The 23704-nt window shown below is 40.4% G+C and overlaps 4 protein-coding genes across 6 annotated transcripts; 2 read left to right on the forward strand and 2 right to left on the reverse strand.

Annotated features, from left to right (window-relative positions):
* Positions 1-316: 316 nt before the first annotated feature.
* On the reverse strand, positions 317-6631 carry LOC114799957 (long-chain-fatty-acid--CoA ligase ACSBG2-like). 2 transcript variants are annotated; one of them, XM_028996967.1, is made up of 15 exons: positions 6547-6631; positions 4926-4980; positions 4531-4820; positions 3969-4243; positions 3489-3577; positions 3276-3396; positions 3079-3159; positions 2849-2998; positions 2601-2768; positions 2341-2522; positions 1785-2018; positions 1465-1682; positions 1241-1380; positions 915-1158; positions 317-706 (listed from the first exon to the last, which is right to left on the reverse strand). In XM_028996967.1, the coding sequence occupies exons 2-15, from the start codon at positions 4931-4933 to the stop codon at positions 633-635; spliced, it is 2274 nt and encodes a 757-aa protein (XP_028852800.1). In that variant the 5' UTR covers positions 4934-4980; positions 6547-6631; the 3' UTR covers positions 317-632. The 2 variants fall into 2 exon arrangements, with proteins under 2 accessions (XP_028852800.1, XP_028852799.1); XM_028996966.1 differs by lacking the exon at positions 6547-6631 and having other exon boundaries at positions 4926-5101.
* Positions 6632-7980: 1349 nt separating this feature from the next.
* hint2 (histidine triad nucleotide binding protein 2) lies at positions 7981-11531 on the reverse strand. Its single transcript, XM_028996316.1, has 5 exons — positions 11337-11531; positions 11119-11256; positions 8732-8836; positions 8573-8645; positions 7981-8458 (listed from the first exon to the last, which is right to left on the reverse strand). Exons 1-5 carry the CDS (start codon positions 11466-11468, stop codon positions 8367-8369), a joined length of 540 nt encoding a protein of 179 aa, XP_028852149.1. The 5' UTR covers positions 11469-11531; the 3' UTR covers positions 7981-8366.
* Positions 11532-12054: 523 nt separating this feature from the next.
* On the forward strand, positions 12055-16432 carry mrps30 (mitochondrial ribosomal protein S30). Of its 2 annotated transcripts, XR_003751263.1 has the most exons (6): positions 12056-12823; positions 13765-13910; positions 14494-14599; positions 14822-14998; positions 15489-15819; positions 15856-16432. XR_003751263.1 is itself a non-coding variant. In XM_028996572.1 (5 exons), exons 1-5 carry the CDS (start codon positions 12265-12267, stop codon positions 15746-15748), a joined length of 1248 nt encoding a protein of 415 aa, XP_028852405.1. In that variant the 5' UTR covers positions 12055-12264; the 3' UTR covers positions 15749-16432. The 2 variants fall into 2 exon arrangements, 1 of the variants encoding a protein (XP_028852405.1); XM_028996572.1 differs by having other exon boundaries at positions 12055-12823; positions 15489-16432.
* A 222-nt stretch (positions 16433-16654) lies between these two features.
* On the forward strand, positions 16655-18125 carry cplx4b (complexin 4b). Its single transcript, XM_028996573.1, has 3 exons — positions 16655-16830; positions 17168-17255; positions 17614-18125. Exons 1-3 carry the CDS (start codon positions 16763-16765, stop codon positions 17839-17841), a joined length of 384 nt encoding a protein of 127 aa, XP_028852406.1. The 5' UTR covers positions 16655-16762; the 3' UTR covers positions 17842-18125.
* The last annotated feature ends 5579 nt before the right edge of the window (positions 18126-23704 follow it).

A 23704-nucleotide genomic window follows, 5' to 3' on the forward strand; every position in this document is an offset into this window, starting at 1 on the left:
CAAAACGTGAGGGTTCCAAGAAACTGCCTTTACTAATGAGGTTTCAGCATCTATTATTCCCACACCTTATTCAGAGGGGAAGGAGAAGGGGGGGAAAAAAAAAAAAAAAAAAAAAAAAAAAAAAAAAAAACTGGACTAGTGAGTTTTAGATTCAAAGAACCTCAAGAACAGAAATTACACAGGCCAGAAGTGACTGACTTTAGGGAAACTGAAATTCCATTGGACCATTGTTATTTATTATTATATATAATAACAGTTGAAGTCAAAACATCAGCATTGATATGCAGAAACTGAACAGCATAGTCAGTGTGATCTATATACATAGTTATGAACAAGGAGCAATGGGTGATAAAATATTAAATCGTATTGCACACGTTTCTTCACATGGACCAAGTTGGATTTTATGCGGATTAAATGACAATAGCAAAAGTCTGAAAAAAGGTTGTGGATACAGATTTAGAAATGACTGGAATTACATACAGAATGTGCAAAACAAGAGCTATGTACATGATCACAGGTATGTGGAGGGCAGGCAAAAACACCACTGCAGGTATCTGCTGCCTGGGCCAAATGGAAATCTGTCAAATTAATACCAAATTCCATCCACACAAGGCCAGCAGTGATCTTCTGCGTTAGGAGTAAAACTGCTCAATTTCTTCCTGGTACATTTTAGCAACAACAGGCCTCTTGAGTTTCATGGTAGGACCTACAAAAGAAATGGCCAATAAGCAAGTGTGCATTCACAGCAAGAAGTTTAAAATTATAGCCTTTATCTTCCAAATTTGTAACTGGGAGTCTCAATATCTGGTGAGAATACATGGTGCTGCAAGACAAGCAGTCCACAAAACACAGAAGTGTCAGTTTGGCAGCAGTAGGTTCACTAAACATGAGAAATTAGGAGAGTGTGGACTCACCAAGCTCTCCTCCCGAAATAGAAAAATCTTGTGGTAAAATCTTCCACTTTTGGATCTTCTGGGCATTGGATGTGGCTTTAGTGTTGACACGGTCAACTCCTTCTTGAATGGCTTTGTAAATTGCAGGTTCTTTGTTGCCTATAATGTCTGAAACCTTGGTTGTGGTGACACCATGCTGCTGGCAGAATTCGATTGCCAAAGGGGTGAGCTCGTCAGTAGGGTCCCCAGAATCATCGACGACGCACTAGAGTGGAACGACAACAGATTCAGATAAAGCCAGATCACCCACAGTAACAAAACTCAGATTTAATTGCAGAGAGATTTACTTTAAGAGTCAGGAACATGGAAAGGAACTTCCTCTTGTCTCCAACCAACATGGCATTGCTGATTATAGACACTTCCTCCTTCACAGAATCTTCAATGGGAACCGGTGCAACGTTCTCACCACCAGCAGTAATTATGAGTTCTGGGAGAAGAGAACAGGGGGTGGTGTCAAACTTCGCTTTTGAAACTTTAGCAGACTGCAGGTTTCCCCAACAACTCTGCACACCTTTTATTCTGCCAGTGATAAAAAGGAATCCATCACAGTCATGTTTCCCCAGGTCCCCAGAATGCAGCCAGCCGTCTGAATCCAAAGCGTCCTCGGTCTTATCAGGCATATTCAGGTATCCCATGAACACATGACGGCCATAGAAGCAGATTTCTCCATTCCCATCATTATCAGGCTTGTCCAGCTTGGTTTTACCACCATTCACCACCTTGCCACAGCTAAGGGTACACAAAAAAAAAAAAAAATAGGTCACAACCTGAACAGTTTTACATGAACCAGTCACCTGGAGATACATGGCACCCAGATTGCTCTGAACAGACCTCATAATGCGGTGGCCCTGCTCCCAGGAGACTGTGTGTGGCCCTGTGCTCTCGCTCATGCCATATAGCTCAAAAAGTGGGATGTAGAGGCTCATGAAGTACTCCAGGGTGTCCTTCGTGATCGGGGCGGCACCAGTGAAACAACTCCTACAGCGATCCAGGCCCAGGGCAGCACGCACCTTTCTAAAAACCAGGTTGTTGGCCACCATAAACCCCCAGGGCACAGTGTCAATTCTGAAACACCGCAGGAGGTGGGAAGAGAAACACACACGTAAATTGCTTATATTTGTTGCGCCTTACAGTCAGTAGTTACAGGGACTGTCCACCTGGACACACTCAGGGTTAAGCATTGGATTGTAATAAGTGGGACATGAACCTGTGACTGCTCTTCTGGTTCATAGATGGGTTACCAACTGGGCTATTACCACAACTTACATAATATTTCGGTAAACAAATTCATAAATGATCACAAACAGGGTGGCTATTTAATAACTTGCTTGCTGTATTGTAAATATTTACGAGAACTAACTGCAGGATCCCAGTAAAAATCACTTACCCGTTCATTGCATTGTAGCTGGCCTGCAGACCTATGGCTTTGGCCCAGTCAGCGATACGTTTCCTCATGAATGAAGACTTGGCACCAATAGACTTCATGGTCTCCTGCATCTTCTCCCACACACGTGGCACTCCCAGGAAACTGGTAGGACGAACCTCCCGGAGAGTCTCTCCTAGGGAGCCCTACCACAGCAGAAAATGGTTTCAACACATAGGCGCATGAAGCTTGTTTGCAAGAGAGCAGCACATTTCAGACATTACCTTCAGAGCATCAGGTTGAGCGAAGCTGGTAGTTCCTGCAAACCTCATGCACGTCCACATGTCGTTGACCTGGGCTGCCACGTGACTGAGGGGGAGGTAACTCACCACAGACTCCTCTGCCATTCTCAGATTGATTGTGGACCCTGCTGCATTAGATATCCAGGTGATCTACAAGAACATCTCACGGTCAGTCCTGGAACTGAAAGGGTACCAGAAGCATACAGAGCAGCAGCAGTTTCTAAACCCACGTTGTCGTGACTCAGCATTACACCCTTTGGATTCCCGGTGGTCCCAGAAGTGTAAATAAGAGTGCAGCACTCATTTGCTGACTGGCTTTTGATGACCGCATCCAGTCGTCGATCAGGCACATCCTGACCAAGCTTCATAAAATCTGCCCACTGCAAGTAAAAACAGCAAATTCAAGTACATTGAGGGAGTTGCACATTTCTAAAAGCTTAAACCCACTCGCTACACCTACTGTGTACACATTATCCATCTTCTGCTCAAGCTCATCCTTGTATTGAACAATGGCTTTCAAATGGGGCAGCTGGTCCTTCACCTAGCAGGACAAGTCACAAATGAGCTACAATTCCATATGGAGAACATAGAACCACAGCATTCCAGAAATGATTAAATAGTCCAGCAAGTGAAGGTCAGGACCCAGGACTAAGTCACCTTCAGGATTTTGAGAAGCTGCTTATGGTTCTCCACCACCAGCACATTAGCTTGACAGTTGTCCGCCACGTAGTGACATGCTTCAGGGGAATTTGTTGTATAAATCCCTACCGCAAGGCCTCTGTGGAGGGGGATTTGGGATAAATAATCAGCTATTACAGCAAAAGGGTCAAACAAACCTTTGAAGAGAGTGGAACCTTCCAAAATAAATACCCTGCCAGAATGCAGCCAATGTCTGCAATAAACCACTCTGGTGAATTGAAGCCCAAGATACAAACACCATGAAAGCGCTCCAGTCCAAGCTGCAAGCAGAAAAATGGCAGGAAATCAGGGTACAAGTGGGATCAGTTAGATGGTATTGATGGCAGGACAGAAGAGTCACATGTAGAGTAAAACCACAGACATTGCTTCGGAATTGGTTGTGCAAGCAAATTATATACAACTGAACAGAGCAGTAAAATAAATTGCTACACATTACTAAATCATGTTCTCTGGCCAATGGGGGTGAGAATACATGCAATCTGTGACATTGCACCACATGCACAGCTTCTGAAGGGTTGAGGCTACAAAAAGATCTCATACATGTTTGAGTGTGTGCAGGAATAGGTGCAATTACACAACTTAATTTTAAAATGTAATTTTTGGGAAAGTGCACAGAAATACAATCCAACCGCATCAGACATTAAAGCTCACCTGCAGAAAGCTCTTAGCTGCCATTCTACACTGCTGCATGTATTCTTTAAACGTCATGCTCTGCCACTGCCCAGCCGCCTTCCAGCATAATGCAGGATTATCGCCGTATTGGTCCACGGTCTCCTGGAACATCTGGTGGACCGTGAGCGGCATCTCAGAGCCTGGCCCAGACTCAGACAAGCGGAGCTTTACTGGCTGGTCCCGTACCGAGGTCCAGAAGCGCTCTGCTGGCTTCACAGAGGCCTCATGTTGCCGGGAGGTCGGGACAGCCTCTCCTGTAGGAGCAGAGCAGAAGGAACATGCCATGAAGTTGCATGGACTGCGCAACGCCGCTGTCTGACTAGTTAGCTCCATTTATTGAAGCAGAACTTATTTCAGACAACAAGTAGGGAGGAGAAGGAAAGGGGAGAGAGAGAGGGAGGGAAAGAAAAAAGGAAAAAAAAAAAAAAAAAAAAAAAAAAAAAAAAAAAGATTGGTAGAATCTAGTTAAGGAAAAGCAAAAATAAAATATCCAACAAGGGCACGAACATTAAATAATGCACATCATTTTATCCTGGATTACCGGTGATCTGCAGGCATGCCACGGAATCAGAGAATTCGACAGAATCCTCTTCAAAGTGATCCAAACTGGAGACGTTGATCGAACTGTCAGTGCCAAGTCCGGAATCAGTAGGGGACAGGGGCTCTTTCTCCCCAGCAGATAAGACACCTTTTCCCCAACTGTCTCCATGCTGATGGTGCGCTCCATTAACCAGGACTGGCTGGTTTCCCCTCCGTTTCTGAGGGCCTCGGAGCTGCTCTGCATTCTGATCACTTAGAACTTCTTTACCAGCAGGACCGACCTTGGCAAAACTGGATCGAGTTGAGGATAGAAGAATTTATATTTAAATAATTAAAAATAAATAAATAAAAATAATCCCACAAGAAAATGAATGAAAAGACAGTCATTTTACTAACCTCTCCATGACCACCTTCTGAGGCTTCCAACTCACACAGACAGATCTCTTGCTGGCTTGAGGGGAGAAAAAAAAGTCACCATTAAATTCTAATAAACGTAGAATCAAAATCCAGACCTTTAACCCTAACTCTGTTCTGACACTCCTGTAAGAGTGGGCAGTATTGCTTTCTGTTCAGTGTCGGGTTTCTGCAGAGAGCGCAAGACACTCGACCCTTATAAACACACCCCTCCAGGGCACTTTTGCAACACGTCGAGAGCAAGTGTACCAGGGACGGGTCAACAGGAGTCACCCAGTTACAGCACCTCCAATAAGATAAGGCCAAAACCACACCATGAGTCGCATAACTCCATACCCAAACTAATAATTCTGAAAGTGAATTCTATTGGAGGAACAGAAGGGAATCAGTAGCCCACTGCACTGCTTACACATGCTGTAGAAAGATTTTTATTGTACGTTTCAGTCTCGAGATCAGGGAGATCAGCGCTGGAAGATAAGCAGTTAACCGAGTGAATAAGTGATTCCTAAGAATCAGCAGCATGGTTCATAGTACGGCATAAGTTGTGAATCAGAAAATGGTCAAACCAATTAACTGACAAATGTGATTTTAAGCTTTATTGGCAGTAGACGATTCCACTTCTGCATTCAGTTGTAATAGGCCATAGGGTGCAACTTTCACATGTCCCAGAATGAATAAAGACTGCACGTGGAAGTTCATGCACGAATCAAACTAGACGCAAATTCTGTAAGTGGGAGGCCTATATCTGGCAGGTCATATCTCTAATAAATACCATAAAACTAATTAAAAGTTGGTCTAGAGAACAGAATCAGAGCAAGATGTCAGGGAACCAACAGGTCTAACGAGAGTTTCAAAAGCAGACAGAACAGTTCCAGAATGCCTTATTCGTTCTTCTGACAATACAACAACTTGTGCAAAAGACCACACGCCAAAACAAAGGCTCAGTTTAAGTTGCATATACCATTTTAAATACTGTAAAATGTGTTATTAAAATTAATCTGTGTCATACTGCAGACATCATACACCAGCATTAGATTTCTTGTGCTGACCTGGTGCAGCTAGACTGGTCATGATGTCCTAAAATCAAGCACAAATGGGCAACTCCACAGGACAAAGGTCATCATTAAAATTACATCACCAAGCCTACCAGTGAAGCAATATGAAATACTGGACCTTTCATACAGAATTGTGCAAAAAGCCGCTATTGGCCGGGACATGACAGACACCCATGAACCCTGCACGAATTAAGCCACGAAGAGTCAAATCAGTTCGTCACGCTGCCATCGTCCAACACGGAAAATAGAAAACGTGCCTTTCCTCCACGTAGTCCACACTTTGCATCATCATATTCAAAAGTTCATTCAAATGCGGGACGGGGTTTTTAAATACTGGCTGGCAGAGAAAACATAGGAATCACATTAATTATGCAGCAAATAATTATTTATTTCTCTTAAAGCAGCTACAACTGAAGAAAAAGACGCATACAGCCACATATACAATAGATCGTTTAAAAAGCCTTATTGATGAACACTAGCATTCATTCACAGTATAAACAGCCATTTTGTGTTTCAATGATCTGCGTTTAAAAGACCGCTCATCATACCTTACTCAAGGACGGCCGAGGAGCAGATGAGCTGCACCTCATTCCGGGCCGTCATGTACCTTCGTCCCCGAACACGTGACTGCGCGCTCCAGGTGGGACGCATGGAGCAAAATGAGCCCAGACAATCAGGCACGACGTGTTAACGTGTTGCCAAATGATTACGTTACGCACCGTGCGTCTGTCCCTACTTTTAACCAACTTTCCCGAGCCGGTAGTGAAGCTTCGACTCACTCCCACTGATTTACTCCAGGTGCCGGTGCTGAAGCTTCGACTCACTCCCACTGATCTACTGCAGGTGCCGGTATTGAAGCTTCGACTCACTCGCACTGATCTACTCCAGGTGCCGGTGTTGAAGCTTCGACTCACTCGCACTGATTTACTCCAGGTGCCGGTGCTGAAGCTTCGACTCACTCTCACTGATCTACTGCAGGTGCCGGTGCTGAAGCTTCGATTCACTCTCACTGATCTACTCCAGGTGCCGGTGTTGAAGCTTCGACTCACTCGCACTGATCTACTGCAGGTGCCGGTGCTGAAGCTTCGACTCACTCCCACTGATCTACTGCAGGTGCCGGTGTTGAAGCTTCGACTCACTCGCACTGATCTACTCCAGGTGCCGGTGTTGAAGCTTCGACTCACTCTAACTGATCTACTCCAGGTGCCGGTGTTGAAGCTTCGACTCACTCGCACTGATCTACTGCAGGTGCCGGTGTTGAAGCTTCGACTCACTCGCACTGATCTACTGCAGGTGCCGGTGTTGAAGCTTCGACTCACTCGCACTGATTTACTCCAGGTGCCGGTGCTGAAGCTTCGACTCACTCTCACTGATCTACTGCAGGTGCCGGTGTTGAAGCTTCGACTCACTCGCACTGATCTACTGCAGGTGCCGGTGCTGAAGCTTCGACTCACTCTCACTGATCTACTGCAGGTGCCGGTGTTGAAGCTTCGACTCACTCGCACTGATCTACTGCAGGTGCCGGTGCTGAAGCTTCGACTCACTCGCACTGATCTACTGCAGGTGCCGGTGTTGAAGCTTCGACTCACTCCCACTGATGTACTCCAGGTGCCGGTGCTGAAGCTTCGACTCACTCCCACTGATCTATTACAGGTGCAGGGCGTTTTCTCCAGCGGCCAGACGAATAAATCCCAATTTAACTTTTATTTTAAGTATAAATATAAAGTATTTCAGATAAAAGGTCATATTTTGTCCCTCTGCATCATTCCAAACCAGGGCGCACACACACACACTGAGCACAGATGTTTCATTCTATAATGATCATTTTTATTTAGCATGTTCTGACCATGGACTACTTTTCAAACACTTGTATATCATATTGTACATTAACTTGCATGGTCCACAGATATGGAACTGTAATTCATTAACATTAACTCCTATTTTAGTGTGGATACAAGTCTCGGACACAGGAGACAATTCAATACTGATCAATGAAATAGTTTTTATTCATGACCTGAAAGAAACTTTTCCCTGTGAAATTCAGCTGAATTAAATTATTTTTTAAATAAATCAGAGAATGAGGTTTTCATGATCAGAAGCTATGATTATTCCTTCATTATCTTCATATTCTGGCACCAGAATATTCATTGCTTTATTTAATTTAATGTAAAAAGTACATATCTTCATGGTTCATACATAATAAAGATACTCCTGAATGACATTATTATTAGATCATTTCAACCCTGCTTTCAACCACCACTATGAGTGTGCATTATAATATATTTAATAAATCAATCAGTTTATTTATCCACAAAAATAAAAAAAACATGATTCTGCACTGATGCTGGCTGCCATTCATCCACTTTCTCTAGCCCGGTGGCCATCTCATCTGTCTTCCTCCCAGGACATGAATATGGAGATGGTAGACGGACTGAGCACCATGTTTTCCATCATTGATCACTGTCAAGCACAACACAGATAGTTCAGCAACATTAAGCACATATTCCATATAATTATTTAGTTTATATGCATCATGTCTGAAAAATGATTTCCCCACTGAACCACACAACTCACCTACTCTGTATCCATCCGTCAGCCCCTCTTTCTTAGCTACATTCTTAGCTACTATTAAAAGATGACCAAGGAGCTGTAAGAAACAAATGGCATACGTAACGTCACCTGCTTATAGGCACACACTGAGGAGACCACAACAAAAGCACTGGAGGTACACACCAGAGCTTCATCATCGTGGGCTGCACTGATTCTGGGAATCAGGATCTTCGGTATGACCAGGAAGTGCACCGGAGCTTGAGGGTTGACGTCCCGAAATGCTAAACACTGAATAAGAACAAGTGGACAGAAGTTCTGTGAATGGAGCAGCAGTAACGCGTCAACACAGTCATAGTATTTTCCCCTCGCTTCAGATGAGAATCGTTCCTCTGGCAACATTCATGTCATAATGGTGTAAAGATGCTGATCTTGAGCAACACAATTTGCTTGGGTTGAGTGCAGCAGAATGACTGAATAGCCTCGAACCTCGGGAGGTTCTTCGCTCACGCGACACTCTCCAAAAATAAAAGTCAGAAATATTATGAATTTCTCAACTTTATACGTGACGTTCAAAAGACTGTGGTGTTCCTCAGGCTTCAGGCTCACATGCGTCCCACACAAGTGCATCCCTTCAGCAGCCAATCAGAATGCATCACACCACAACACTGCAGAATTATTAAACAATATTTGATAAACCATTGTAATTCTATAACTACTATAAATGTAACATTATAGTGACATATTCAAGCATTTCTATTCTATTATACCAGAGAAATAGCTCTAACATTTCCCAGCCCCTAATTGACTGACTGTGTAGAATATCAATTATCAACATAAATGTAAACTTAGAGCCATTAATATAGCTATCAAACAAACTATTTCGCCAAAGCGTCCTTCCCTGCACCTCTGTCTTGGTATTTACAGTCTACACAGGAATGTCTTCCTTTAGTCTTCTTCCTGAAACAAACACAATTTAGTAGTTTTGCTCCGGAGTCTGCCATGAATTGAGCGATTCTGCCCAAACATCCAGAAATTCCTTGGAAGGAATCTGCTTTGAGGACCACATCCCCAACTTTGAAGCTTCTCTTCAGTCCAAACCATTGTTGCCAATTTTGCAAAAGAGGTAACCATTCCTGGGTCCATCTCCTCCAGAATGACCCACCATATACTGGATTTGTCTCTAACTAACACACCGGGTGGCAAGCTGGGCTGTGTCTTTAACAGATGAGCAGATGATTCAGAGTCAGATAATGCTCTAAACTTCACATAAAATGATCACCCAAAAGTTGTTGATTTACCTCAGAACTCAGTAGCTCTCTCACAGTCCGAATCTGGCGCTCCTATTTCCGCATCATCTCGCGTCTATTTCATTGACGCGAGACTCTCGCAGCTCTCTCTCAGAACCAACAAGATTTGTGCCATTGTCAGAATCCTTGATTAAGTCTTTTGAACATCTGCCTTGGAATCGGCATAGAGTATTAATACAAGAGTCTGCGTCTATAGAATGGTCAACTTCTACATGCACTGCTGTCAGGCATGTTAAGACCACTCCATAATTTCAAAAGGCCCAAATTTATCCACACCCGCACTAGTAAAGGGAACTTTATCTGGAAGCAGGACAGTGTTGTGGTCATCTGTTCTCCTGTCTCTGCATATAGCCTTCTACAGCGATGCACTCCAGGATCACTGCTCTTGCGGCTACACTGGCTCAAGATATTCAATACCGTTGTCCTAATCTAGCTAAGACGTGGTTTCTGCCACTATGTCCTGTTTCTTGATGGATGTGACGGAGAATAGGGTGGCCTATTCCATGCTGTTTATGAGGAAGAGTAGGATGCATGGCCTCCTCAGGCATCGCCGATTTGATCAGATGCCCCCCTACTCTTAACACACACAGTATGGATCCAATTTGAAGATTGAACTCTTTCTTTTCAAATGGGAATTTTGCTGCTGCAGAAGTTCAATTTCTTCGGCGTAAGTTTGTTTCTGACTGTATTTTATCCATTTAATTTCAGCATTGGACAGATCTTCAGTAGTATGCATTTTCTTTTCCATATTCTTCTTGTACATGTTTATATGTTGTTTATCCATGGCCACTTTCTTTCTGAAGTGATTGTTTTGAAAGTGAAAGTGAAGTGATTGTCATTGTGAAACACTGCAGCACAGCACACGGTGACACAACAAAATGTGTCCTCTGCTTTTAACCATCACCCTTGGTGAGCAGTGAGCTGCCATGACAGGCACCTGGGGAGCAGCTGTGGGGACGGTGCTGTGTTCAGTTGCACCTCTGTGGATCGGATTGGGACCCCAACTTCTTCTCTTAATGAAGTGATTGTTTTGTCCTCTTGTATACATGTTCAGTGCGAAGATATGCATAATAATAACTAAAAAAAAACATGAGCACAGGATAAAAGGCACAATTAACCACTTTTGATTTTATTTGTATCTCGTCTTGTACTAAACGTTTCAGGGGTTGTTTGTTATTCTAATCATTTTAAAGATATGCCTATAAGTCAACAGCAGTAGAAGAGTGTGGCTGTATTCTGACGAGCTGTGATCTGTTTCTTTACCTTTTCATCTTCATGAATGATGTCAGAAGTAATTGTTCTATCAATCACTCTTGAGAATATGGTTGGTGCAGGACTGCCGTACTTTTTGCTGGCGTCTTCCGCAAGGGACACCTCATCCTTGCGAGTGCAAAAAGTCCTCTGGAAAGACATACAGACAAAGTTTAACCCGCAATAAAACACAAAATGAAAAGCCAAATGTGCTGCCATGCCGACAGCACCTGAGCTCGGACCGCAGTCCGCAGGAAGGTGACGTTCAGAGCGTAACGAACGGGACCTGCTGCATACATCGCTCCAAGAGCACCCGGCTGCGCGGCGAGGCGGGGCTTACAATCACTTCCGGGGCGTGTCATAATAAAAGCCCCGCTAAACGAACACCAAATATATCTCAACAACAGCAAAGATGAAAGAAAACGCACATATCTGTAAATACACATATATTTTCACCTTTTATCACTTTCTTACCGTAGCTACATTCGCAAGCATTTTCTGAATTTGGGGCTGTGAGAGACAAAACGTTTCTTAATAGTAACAAACTGCTATTGCAAATAACCATATTCGTATTCTATAGTATAATACAATATAATAAGTATGCTTAGTAAAGATGGGACGTAAACATTAATTACTTAATTTGATGGTGTATTATATTAATATGGCTAAAGAATAAAGACGCAAAATAAAAATAATATAAGATCATATAAATGTATCTGGATAGAAGGAAGTCCGAACCTCCGATTTTTTTTCTATCGTCCAATATTTGTTTAGCATTACAATTCTGTGCGATATCTGTATATTATGCAATATCATTATTCTCACTGTCTCAACATCCACTACACTACACGTTCATCAATGTGCAATAATGTGCAACCCACACACACTATATATTAAACCTCGCTCAGTTATTTATTTTTACCATGTGTATATAATGTTGTCTATTTGTAATTGCTGACACCTTATTGTATTTTTCTTATACTATTTTCTACATACATGTCCTTGTTTTCAACCTTATTGTAAATGCGCATAGTGACAATAAAAGGCATTTATTTATCCTGTTGATGAATATCCGGGTCGGTAGAGGGCGCCAGTGCGCTCAGCGCTCCTGACGCGACGCGAGTAGAAGCAGCCGGTCTGTCAGTCGCGTGAGGAAACATGGCCGCCCGCAGCAGATTGCCCTTCCGACAGCTCGCTGCCGCCCAGGGGCCGTTTGCGCGAATAAACAGGCGTGTACACGAAGCAGCGGCCCGCACGGAGGCCGCGTACCCGCCGGTCATCCCTTCTCGGACCGCCAAAAGCAAGTCTGCGAAAAGACAGCGCGTGGCCGAGCTGTTCGAGCGCCTGCGCGCTGCAGACGCGCAGGAAAAAGTAGAAACTCTGACGAAGATCCAGCGGAAGAAGTACATCGTCTACCCCCAGACCTTCGCGCTGAATGCGGACAGGTGGTACCAGCACTTCACCAAGACGGCCTACATCAGTGGCCTGCCGCCCGGACTGTCCGGCGCGGCTGTGGAGGACGCGGGCGTGGACGCGGACGCCCTGCGCGCCTTCACACGCAGCTCGCTGCTGCAGGAGAGCTGGCACCTGAAGAAGCGCAGGCCCTTCCTGCAGAAGGAGCAGCAGCAGCTCGCCGCGCCCTTCCTCAGGAACCTGGTGTCGGGGCTGCGGAGCGGCCTGGTGCAGGGGAACCCCGTCCTCCGGACCTCCAGTCTCGGTGAGAGAAGCTGGCCGGGTTCCCACGTGTACCTCCCACGGAGCGTATTCGATTGAGTGTGATGGTGTGAATCTGTTTGTCTTCTTAACTGTAGTCACTACCCTGGAAATGTGTGTTCCACAATGCTGTTTTTTTATTATACATGCACATAACTACATCCTCCGCATCCTCTTCATTGTGCATATGCGCAGGTGAAAAACATCTGTATGGTGGTGTTTCGCGCCTCGGCGACTGTCCATAACTGCAGCACCAATGTGACGAACAATGGCCAATTTTAAAAGGCACCTCCAGAAACATTAATGTTCCCTGACATACATTTTTTTATTTTGGTCTAGTTGGTCCCCTAATACAGTATCTGAAGTCTCTTTCTGAAATTCAGCCTTGGTGAAGAATTACAGCCACTTTGTTCCAGTGCCACAATGAGATTTCCCAGGATGCACCGTTTCAGTGTCTGTACCTTTAAAGGCTAATAAGGAGGAGAGCAGCCTAAAGAGGTTGAGGGGATATTCCTGGAAATGACGTTATCAACACCGTTCACCAACCACAATGTTTGGTGCAGACATGATGGGGACATAAGGTGACAAATTCCAGATCCGACCATCTGAGCTGCTGCTCTCTGAATGGTGAAGCAGAATGGCCAAAGCTCTCTTACACCTATCAGCATTTCTAGCCACTGCAGGACCATAGACAGGCTGGGGAACTCGTATTAATGTTAAATAATCTCACAGTCACATTTTCATAATAGGGGACCTTTAAAACAAAACCAGTGTGCAGTAAGGAGCAGTGCGTTTGGATGTTTGTGTAATTATATCTAACTTATTGAAGTCTGATGTTTCATAGTAAGACTGTTCATTTATTAAATACACGTGAAATGTGCCGTGCGTATCCCTTCCTTCACTGGAACATGAGTTAACTTTGAGCTAAAATGCTTTTCTCCATAGATTTTGACCCCCAAGTAAGCTTCTACTGGATGAGAGGACAAAGGATCATACCAAGGGGACACCAGAGTGGTCGTCTTGAACCAATCAGATTTCAAATTGAGGACAAACCACACAGTCAGTTAAGGACACCACACCAGCTACCAGAGGTATAGTACAATCGGAAAACTTTATTAATTCCGGAATGTGTCTCCAGATTAATTAAAAATACTGTCAAAGTCTGGTTGTAGGATTACTGTTACAGAACATATTTAATTTAGTGAATTGAAAATACACTAAATATATTATATGTTAAATTGAACTTCTTAGACATCTAGAAAACAGTGGCTCATATTTCTGCTTTCAGTGTATATTGATAGTGGCTCCCTGATGCCTGCAAATTGAATTTGTAAAAAGAGTGAAGCTCAAACGCGGAGCGTCATGTTAAAACCTTCATTAAAAGACCCGGAGTTACAGGGCTCAGCAAAGTACCAGCTGCTGTTGCTAACTTGGCTTCATCCAGATGGAAATACAATATATATCAATTGATAAGATTTCCATTTACATTTTATATGCTTCTAAATGTTATGCTAATGAGTATTAATAGTCTCAAACCAGAAACACTGCTTTCAAATTTCTACAAAATCCATTTTCTTGCTACTATCAGTAAAATAAAGTTCATATAAAGTTATAAGTTCATGCTTATAACTGGAATGCATTAATTTCAGCTATTATTTCATGTGTATATTCCAGTTGGTTCCTCTTGAGTCTGATATATCAGCTGATGTTCCTGTCATACTGAGTTCTCCAGACAAGCTTCCTTTGTTCAGGAGACAGAATGAGAACAACATCTTTACAGGTAGGGCTCATATTTCTGATCTGTGATTGGTTTGCAGACCTTGTGTGTGTATACATATATTTTATCTATATATAATATAGATAAAATATATACTATTATACCATACTATTATATATTATTTATTGTTTACTCTATTACTCTATAATATAAATTTGAATTTATCTAATAGAATTGTGATTGATTTTAGCTTTTGAAGAAATTAAACATTTGTTACTTTTACAGGGTCTAAGCTTGCAGACCCATGTCACTATGGCCACACGCAGTTCCACCTTGTGCCGGATCGTTTCCGGAGAGACAAGATGATTAAAAAGAACCTCAAAGATCAGATTGAGGTTAATTTACGAGCTAATGGAATTTCCAGCCTTTTTGCCTGGACAGGAGCTCAGGCCATGTATCAAGGTAAATGTTTTTTGTCTTACTGTCATTCATGCGTTGATCAGTTGTCAGATTGTCCATCTGCACACCGGTTAGTCCTAATTTTTGTAAGGATACACACACACACACACACACACACACACACACTTCTATTTAGACATTTACATTTACAGCATTTATCATTTACCAGGGCAACTTACAATCAGTAGTTACAGGGACAGTCCCCCCCCGGAGCAACTTAGGGCTAAGTGTCTTGCTCAGGGACACAATGGTAGAAAGTGGGATTTGAACCTGGGTCTTCTGGTTCATAAGTGAGTGTGTAACCAGCTAGGCTACTACCACCAATCCACCCATATAGCCCATCCCTAATCTTATCCCTTTTCCTAAAAGAAATTGCATTTAAAACTAATTTGCACAAACCAGCCTTAATTCCAGTCCTCCTTAAATGTCTGCTTTGAATATTCCATTTTCTCTTCAGGCTAAGAAGGTAATACCATTTTCTTTTATCTTGCAGGCTTCTGGTGTGGACAGGACTTGACCAGACCCTTTGTGTCTCAGGCAGTCATCACAGATGGACAGTACTTCTCCTTCTTCTGTTACCAGCTGAACACTCTGGCCCTGACTGCAGAGACTGATGTCGGGAATACCAGGAAAAATGTGTGCTGGGGCACAGAGAGCATGCCTCTCTATGAGAGCATAACTGATGACAATGTGATTGGATGGAATGATGATGTTTTTATGATTCTTGTAAAGTTCCTGTTAAACAGGCCCTAGTTTCAGGACGGAAGAGCTGTGTGTGGTTCTCTTGTATAATATCAGGTAAACATAAGATAATAAATAACCAATAATGTCACTGAAATCTTTGAAAGGCAACACTGTTTTGACTCCATCCAACCTTAAATGCTCTATTTAAGAAACATATGAGCCTAAAGAAAAGTTAACTAAATTTCAGCAGTTCTTTCAATAGAACTATATATATTTTTTTAGCAAATGCCGATTATGCAGACAAGCAAGAATGGTTGGTCCACTGTGGGACTGGACTGGAGCCCCACCCTACATCTAGTGTCCCAGGCTGAGCTCCATGAGTAGGACTAACCAGTTATAGAAAGGTGGTCAAAAGTTAATGTTACATTTGTTATGAAATATATAATATATTCTATTGCCCCATGGAACAGTTCTTATTGTTACATCGCCTTTGTAAGAACTGCATACCCAGCAAGCCTACACCTTTCTGTCATGACCAGCATCATAGTCACTGGTTTACCATCTGTACCTACTTGGACGACATTTTGCTGTTTTGGAGATGCTCTGAATTGGGTCCTGATCTCAGATCCTTGTTGCCAACGACAACGCACTGCTACATGTCCATTTGTTACAGGCACAGCGTCCTATTAGTGCAGAATTGTAATAGTACTGACCTAATCCTGCACTACGTATCATTCACTGCTTTCAATTTGGCCAGATTGTATAATAATGTATCAATTACTGAACAAACATACATATTGTCATCAGTGTGTTTTCCACAATGCATTAAATACAAAAAAGAACTTCACATCTTTTTATAGAAATAAGCTGTGTTCCCTTAAATGAAGACCAGAACATTTAAATCTGATTAGGCTGTCGGGAGAAATAAAAAAAAAAAAAACTGATGTAATCAGACAGTAGGTTTGTTCAAAAGTCAGTCTGACCAATCCAGAGGCAGCGATCAGTGACCTCACACAAAAAAAGCACTTGAAGGATGTATCTTTGGTGAGAACCCTGATCTGTGCTGGGAAGACACGCATCAGCATGGCACGTCCTGACGGAATGTCCCGTGAGGAGTATGAGGAATACCAAAAGCAGCTGGTGGAGGATAAGTATGGACATTCTTCTTAAATTCTTAATGCCTTAATGCTGGGTGATCGTGTGGAAGCCTGCAGATTACATTTCTCATCATGGCAGTAAATCTTATCTCTTGAACATTTACAGCATTTAGCAGTCCCTCCTGGAGACACTCAGGATGTCTTGCTCAGGGACACAATGGTAGTAAGTGGGATTTGAACCAGGGTGTTACCCACTAGGTTACTACCACCCTGCTCTTGAACGTTCAAAGCTCCGCACTGCCATGATTATTTCATTTTCGATGCAATGTAATTTGAACACGGAATAAAAGAAGTGATAAGTGCAATAACTGATGATCGTTTCTCCCCAAAGAATGGAAAGAGATGCAGAGTTCTTCACAAAGAAAGCAGAAAGGGCAACTCTGCGAACGTGTTTAAGAGAAAAATACCGTCTGCCGAAGGTGAGAAATACGCAACGTGCGTGAGACTGGTGCCATAAAGTTGTGTCAGGTCATGTGCCAGGTCTTACCAGCCTCCAGTGACAAGGCGACATTTGTAGAGATGGTCTGTAATGCACCAGTGTGTTGGACGGTGTGTGACAGTCTATATCCAGCAGAGACTGTCCCTGCCAAGGGATTAAGGGACTTAACAACGCTGTATAGTCGCTGCTACGGGACATTTAATGCCTGAGTCTAAGTCAGGGTCACCCGCTCCTCCGGAACACTTCTTGGAAGGTTTTAATGATGAACTGACCAAAATCTTTCCGGCTGTGCTGGTATGTAACCATTGCTCTGCTCTGATTACCATTATGTGCTCCAGAGCGAACAGGACGAGATAATGATCCAGCAGGCCGGGGATGACATAGATGTGCCCGAGGAACTGCTGAAAATGGTGGATGAGGACGCTACAGAGGAAGAGGAGAAGCAGTCAATTCTGGGCCAAATGCAGAACCTCCAGAATATGGACATGGATCAGATTAAGGAAAAGGCTCAGGCGACGTTTGTGGAGATGAAATCCAAAGCTGAGGGGAAGTGTGCAGTCATGTGAACAACTTTTCAAGTCCTTCCTCAGCTATATCATAATCCAAAAGGTCTTTCAGCCATGTTAGACGTTTATAGACGGGAGTCTGTTGCTCAGGGATACCTACACTGTTCTGTATAATGTTTTATCATGTGAAACACAATTAATACCTCAGAGCCTTTCATGTTAACCATTCCTTCATATCAGATGAACAATCTGACAAAAACTCCATACCACACCAAATGAAAGAATAACACGCAATGCAATGTGATTGATCAACTGAAATTTAATGTACAATGTTTTGGCATTTATGCATGGCATTTATTTCTCCCCAAAAAGTTCCTAACCAGTGTCGTGGCTTCTGGAGCCCTCCCGGTACGTCGGGTGGAGGGTGGGGACACATTGCGGGGCACACACTGCAGGGCACACACACTATCTACTCACATACTCATACCTTTAGAGTTGGAAATTCACCCGGAATGGATGTCTTTGGGAACCAGAGAACCAAGAGGAAACCCGCACCAATGAGGGGAGAGCATGCAACACAATGAAACACGTCCACTGTATTTAACCCTTAGTGAGCAGTGGGCAGCCATGACAGGCGCCCGGGGAGCAGTGTGTGGGGGCAGTGCTTTGCTCAGTGGCACCTTGGCGGATCAGGATTGAACCTGAAACCTTCCGATAACAGGTCCGTTTCCTTACCTGCCAGGCCATTAGCAGTACAAAACAATAGATAATACTGAACAATCCTGCATTACAGACAATAAACAAAGTCACGATTCATACCTTCACAAAACACAACAATGCTGTTGATTGAAACCACACAATTGGTAAACAAAGAAATGGCAAATGAGCTAATACATGCCGTAAAAAAAAAAAAAAGTCTAGATTAATACTTTCACTAAACAAAATATTACTCTTGACAATTGTTAATAAAACTCAAACCTGCAAAAAAGCTTTTAAATAAACAGTAAAAAAGTCTAGAACACAAGAGTACTTTTGATTAACAAGCCTGCAACTACACTTTTGTTAAAAAAGTAATCCTTACAGAACTCGTTACGTGCGTGCATACCTACCTAAATACCTCAAGCAATAAGTAGACTGATCTGACTCCACCTTAACAAAAAATATCAATATGTCCTTCCCCTATTCACACTGAAATTATAATAATACACAACACAATATTACACTTCATTCATACCACACTATATTCAATATAACAAATTCCTAGAAATTCAGTAAAACATGTTGAGATTCATACCTAATGACCAAAATAAAAACGTACATAAAGCAATCTGAAGACTGATCCAAAAAACAATTCACAAAAAAAAAATAAAAAAATACCTTTTCAAAAAAGCAATACTCACGATACATTCCAACTATTAATACTACAAACTCCAGACTTACCTGCTTGCATACATCTATATTTACATAAATGCATTCCTGTTTTCACACTAACCTACCTCACTTTTTTCTGAAATACATACTTACCTGCCTCAATCGTGCAAATGAGCTAATCACTAAAGCAAAAAACATTGAAAGTAAGACCTTTACAGAAAAGACCAATATAAAAATAAATATCAAGCAATCTAAAGACTGATCTGACTACACAGTTACAAAAAAGTTTCATACCTTTACAAAATAGTAATACTAATAATACAGACAATTATTAATCATACAAAATCCACACTTACCTGCCTGCATACAACTATATTTGCTTAAATGCATTCCTGCTTTCACACTAACTTACCTCACTTTATTCTGAAAAACATACTTACCTACCTCAATTGTGCAAATGAGCTAATCAATAAGGAAAAAAACATTGAAACTAAGTCCTTTGCAGAAAAGACCAATATAAAAGTTGATATCAAGCAATCTAAAGACTGATCTGAAAACACAGATTTATATCCTTAGAAAACAAAAATACTCATAATACACACCACAATTATTAATAATACAAAATCCACACTTACCTGCCTGCATACAACTATATTTACCTAAATGCATTCCTGTTTTCACACTAACCTACCTCACGTTTTTCTGAAATACATACTTACCTGCCTCAATCGTGCAAATGAGCTAATCAATAAAGCAAAAAACATCGAAATTAAGACCTTTACAGAAAAGACCAATACAAAAGTGGATATCAAGCAATCTAAAGACTGATCTGAATACAGTTACAAGAAAACAAAAAAAAGATTCATACCTTTACAAAGCAGTAATACTTATATTACACACCACAATTATTAAAAATACAAAATACACAATTTACCTGCCTGCATACATATATATTTACCTAAATGCATTCCTGTTTTTACACTAACCTACCTCACTTATTTGTGAAATACATACATACCTGCCTCATCCTGCAAATGAGCTAATCAATAAAGGAAAAAACATTGAAATTAAGACCTTTACAGAAAAGACCAATATAAAAGTAAATATCAAGCAATCTAAAGACTAATCTGACTAAACAGTTAAAAGAAAGACAAAAGAAAGATTCATACCTTTACAAAACAAAAATACTCACAATAACACATACAACAATTAATAATAATAAAAATCCACACTTACCTGCCTGCATACATCTATATTTACCAAAATGCATTCCTGTTTTCACACTAACCTACCTCACGTTTTTTTCTGAAATACATACTTACCTGCCTCAATCCTGCAAATGAGCTAATCAATAAAGTAAAAAACATTGAATTTAAGACCTTTGCAGAAAAGACCAATATAAAAGTGGATATCAAGCAATCTTAAGACTGATCTGAAAACACAGTTACAAGAAAGAGAAAAAAAAAAAGATTCATACCTTTACAAAACATAAACACTCATAATACACACCACAATTATTAATAATAAAAATTCCAGACTTACCTGCCTGCATACAACTATATTTACCTAAATGTATTCCTGTTTTCACACTAACTTACCCCACTTTTTTTCGGAAATACATATTTACCTGCCTCAATCCTGCAAATGCGCTAATCAATAAAGCAAAAACCCTGAAATTAAAACCTATACAGAAAAGAACAATATAAAAGTGGATATCAAGCAATCTTAAGACTGATCTGACTACACAGTTACAAGAAAACAAAAAGATTAATACCTTTACAAAGCAGTAATACTAATATTACACACCACAATTATTAAAAATACAAAATACACACTTCACCTGCCTGCATACATATATATTTACCTAAATGCATTCCTGTTTTCACACTAACCTACCTAACTTATTTGTGAAATACATACTTACCTGCCTCAATCCTACAAAAGCACTAATCAATAAAGTAAAAAACATTGAAAGTAAGACATTTACAGAAAAGACCAATACAAAAGTGGATATCAAGCAATCTAAACACTGATCTGACTACACAGTTACAAGAAAAAGAGAAAAAAAAAAGATTCATACCTTTACAAAATAGTAATACTAATAATACAGACAATTATTAATCATACAAAATACACACTTCACCTGCCTGCATACAACTATATTTACCTAAATGCATTCCTGTTTTCACACTAACTTACCTCACTTTTTTCTGAAATACATACTTACCTGCCTCAATCGTGCAAATGAGCTAATCAATAAAGCAAAAAACATTGAAATTAAGACCTTTACAGAAAATAGCAATATAAAAGTGGATATCAAGCAATCTAAAGACTGATCTGAATACAAAGTTACAACAAAGACAAATAAAAGATTCATACCTTTACAAAACATAAATCCTCATAATACACACCACCATTATTAACAACACAAAATACACACTTTATCTACCTGCATACAACTATATTTACCTAAATGCATTCCTGTTTTCACACTAACTTACCTCACTTATTTCTGAAATACATATTTACCTGCCTCAATCCTGCAAATGCGCTAATCAATAAAGCAAAAAACATTGAAATTAAAACCTATACAGAAAAGACCAATACAAAAGTGGATATCAAGCAATCTGAATACCAATCTTACTACATAGTTACAAGAAAGAGAAAAAAGATTAATACCTTTACAAAGCAGTAATACTTATATTACACACCACAATTATTAAAAATACAAAATACACAATTTACCTGCCTGCATACATATATATTTACCTAAATGCATTCCTGTTTTTACACTAACCTACCTCACTTATTTGTGAAATACATACATACCTGCCTCATCCTGCAAATGAGCTAATCAATAAAGGAAAAAACATTGAAATTAAGACCTTTACAGAAAAGACCAATATAAAAGTAAATATCAAGCAATCTAAAGACTAATCTGACTAAACAGTTAAAAGAAAGACAAAAGAAAGATTCATACCTTTACAAAACAAAAATACTCACAATAACACATACAACAATTAATAATAATAAAAAATCCACACTTACCTGCCTGCATACATCTATATTTACCAAAATGCATTCCTGTTTTCACACTAACCTACCTCACGTTTTTTTCTGAAATACATACTTACCTGCCTCAATCCTGCAAATGAGCTAATCAATAAAGTAAAAAACATTGAATTTAAGACCTTTGCAGAAAAGACCAATATAAAAGTGGATATCAAGCAATCTTAAGACTGATCTGAAAACACAGTTACAAGAAAGAGAAAAAAAAAAGATTCATACCTTTACAAAACATAAACACTCATAATACACACCACAATTATTAATAATAAAAATTCCAGACTTACCTGCCTGCATACAACTATATTTACCTAAATGTATTCCTGTTTTCACACTAACTTACCCCACTTTTTTTCGGAAATACATATTTACCTGCCTCAATCCTGCAAATGCGCTAATCAATAAAGCAAAAACCCTGAAATTAAAACCTATACAGAAAAGAACAATATAAAAGTGGATATCAAGCAATCTTAAGACTGATCTGACTACACAGTTACAAGAAAACAAAAAGATTAATACCTTTACAAAGCAGTAATACTAATATTACACACCACAATTATTAAAAATACAAAATACACACTTCACCTGCCTGCATACATATATATTTACCTAAATGCATTCCTGTTTTCACACTAACCTACCTAACTTATTTGTGAAATACATACTTACCTGCCTCAATCCTACAAAAGCACTAATCAATAAAGTAAAAAACATTGAAAGTAAGACATTTACAGAAAAGACCAATACAAAAGTGAATATCAAGCAATCTAAACACTGATCTGACTAAACAGTTATAAAAAAGAGGGAAAAAAAAGATTCATACCTTTACAAAACATAAATACTCATAATACACACACTTATTAATAATACAAAATAAAAACTTTACCTGCTTGCATACATCTATATTTACCTAAATGCATTCCTGTTTTCAGACTAATTTGCCACACTTTTTTCTGAAATACATATTTACCTGCCTCAATCCTGCAAATGAGCTAATTAATAAAGCAAAAAACATTGAAATTAAGACCTTTGCAGAAAAGACCAATATAAAAGTAAATATCAAGCAATCTAAAGACTGATCTGACTACCTAGTTACAAGAAAAAGAAAAAAAAAAGATTAATACCTTTACAAAACAGTAATAATAATAATACACACCACAATTATTAATAATACAAAATACACACTTTACCTGCTTGCATACATCTATATTTAACTAAATGCATTCCTGTTTTCACACTAACCTACCTCACTTTTTTCTGAAATACATATTTACCTGCCTCAATCCTGCAAATGAGCTAATTAATACAGCAAAAAAATTGAAATTAAAACCTATACAGAAAAGACCAATACAAAAGTGCATATAAAGCAGTCTAAATATCTGCCTACACAGTTACAAGACAAAGAGAAAAAAAAAGATTCATACCTTTACAAAACATAAAATACTCATAATACACACCACAATTATTAATAACACAAAATACACAC

The sequence above is a fragment of the Denticeps clupeoides genome, chromosome 11 (genome assembly GCF_900700375.1).
Source record: "Denticeps clupeoides chromosome 11, fDenClu1.1, whole genome shotgun sequence".
Taxonomy (NCBI): domain Eukaryota; kingdom Metazoa; phylum Chordata; class Actinopteri; order Clupeiformes; family Denticipitidae; genus Denticeps; species Denticeps clupeoides.

Coding starts and splice junctions, on each gene's coding strand:
- mrps30 (XM_028996572.1), top strand. CDS start 12,265: ATGGCCGCCCGCAGCAGATTGCCCTTCCGACAGCTCGCTGCCGCCCAG. Junction 12,824..13,764: donor CCTCCGGACCTCCAGTCTCG/GTGAGAGAAGCT, acceptor TTTTCTCCATAG/ATTTTGACCCCCAAGTAAGC. Junction 13,911..14,493: donor CACCACACCAGCTACCAGAG/GTATAGTACAAT, acceptor TGTATATTCCAG/TTGGTTCCTCTTGAGTCTGA.
- cplx4b (XM_028996573.1), top strand. CDS start 16,763: ATGGCACGTCCTGACGGAATGTCCCGTGAGGAGTATGAGGAATACCAA. Junction 16,831..17,167: donor AAGCAGCTGGTGGAGGATAA/GTATGGACATTC, acceptor TTCTCCCCAAAG/AATGGAAAGAGATGCAGAGT. Junction 17,256..17,613: donor AAAAATACCGTCTGCCGAAG/GTGAGAAATACG, acceptor TATGTGCTCCAG/AGCGAACAGGACGAGATAAT.
- LOC114799957 (XM_028996967.1), bottom strand. Junction 3,160..3,275: donor AGCTTCTCAAAATCCTGAAG/GTGACTTAGTCC, acceptor TTGTCCTGCTAG/GTGAAGGACCAGCTGCCCCA. Junction 1,159..1,240: donor CCATGTTCCTGACTCTTAAA/GTAAATCTCTCT, acceptor GTTCCACTCTAG/TGCGTCGTCGATGATTCTGG.
- hint2 (XM_028996316.1), bottom strand. CDS start 11,468: ATGACACGCCCCGGAAGTGATTGTAAGCCCCGCCTCGCCGCGCAGCCG. Junction 11,257..11,336: donor GGACTGCGGTCCGAGCTCAG/GTGCTGTCGGCA, acceptor ATGTCTTTCCAG/AGGACTTTTTGCACTCGCAA. Junction 8,646..8,731: donor CCCACGATGATGAAGCTCTG/GTGTGTACCTCC, acceptor TGTTTCTTACAG/CTCCTTGGTCATCTTTTAAT.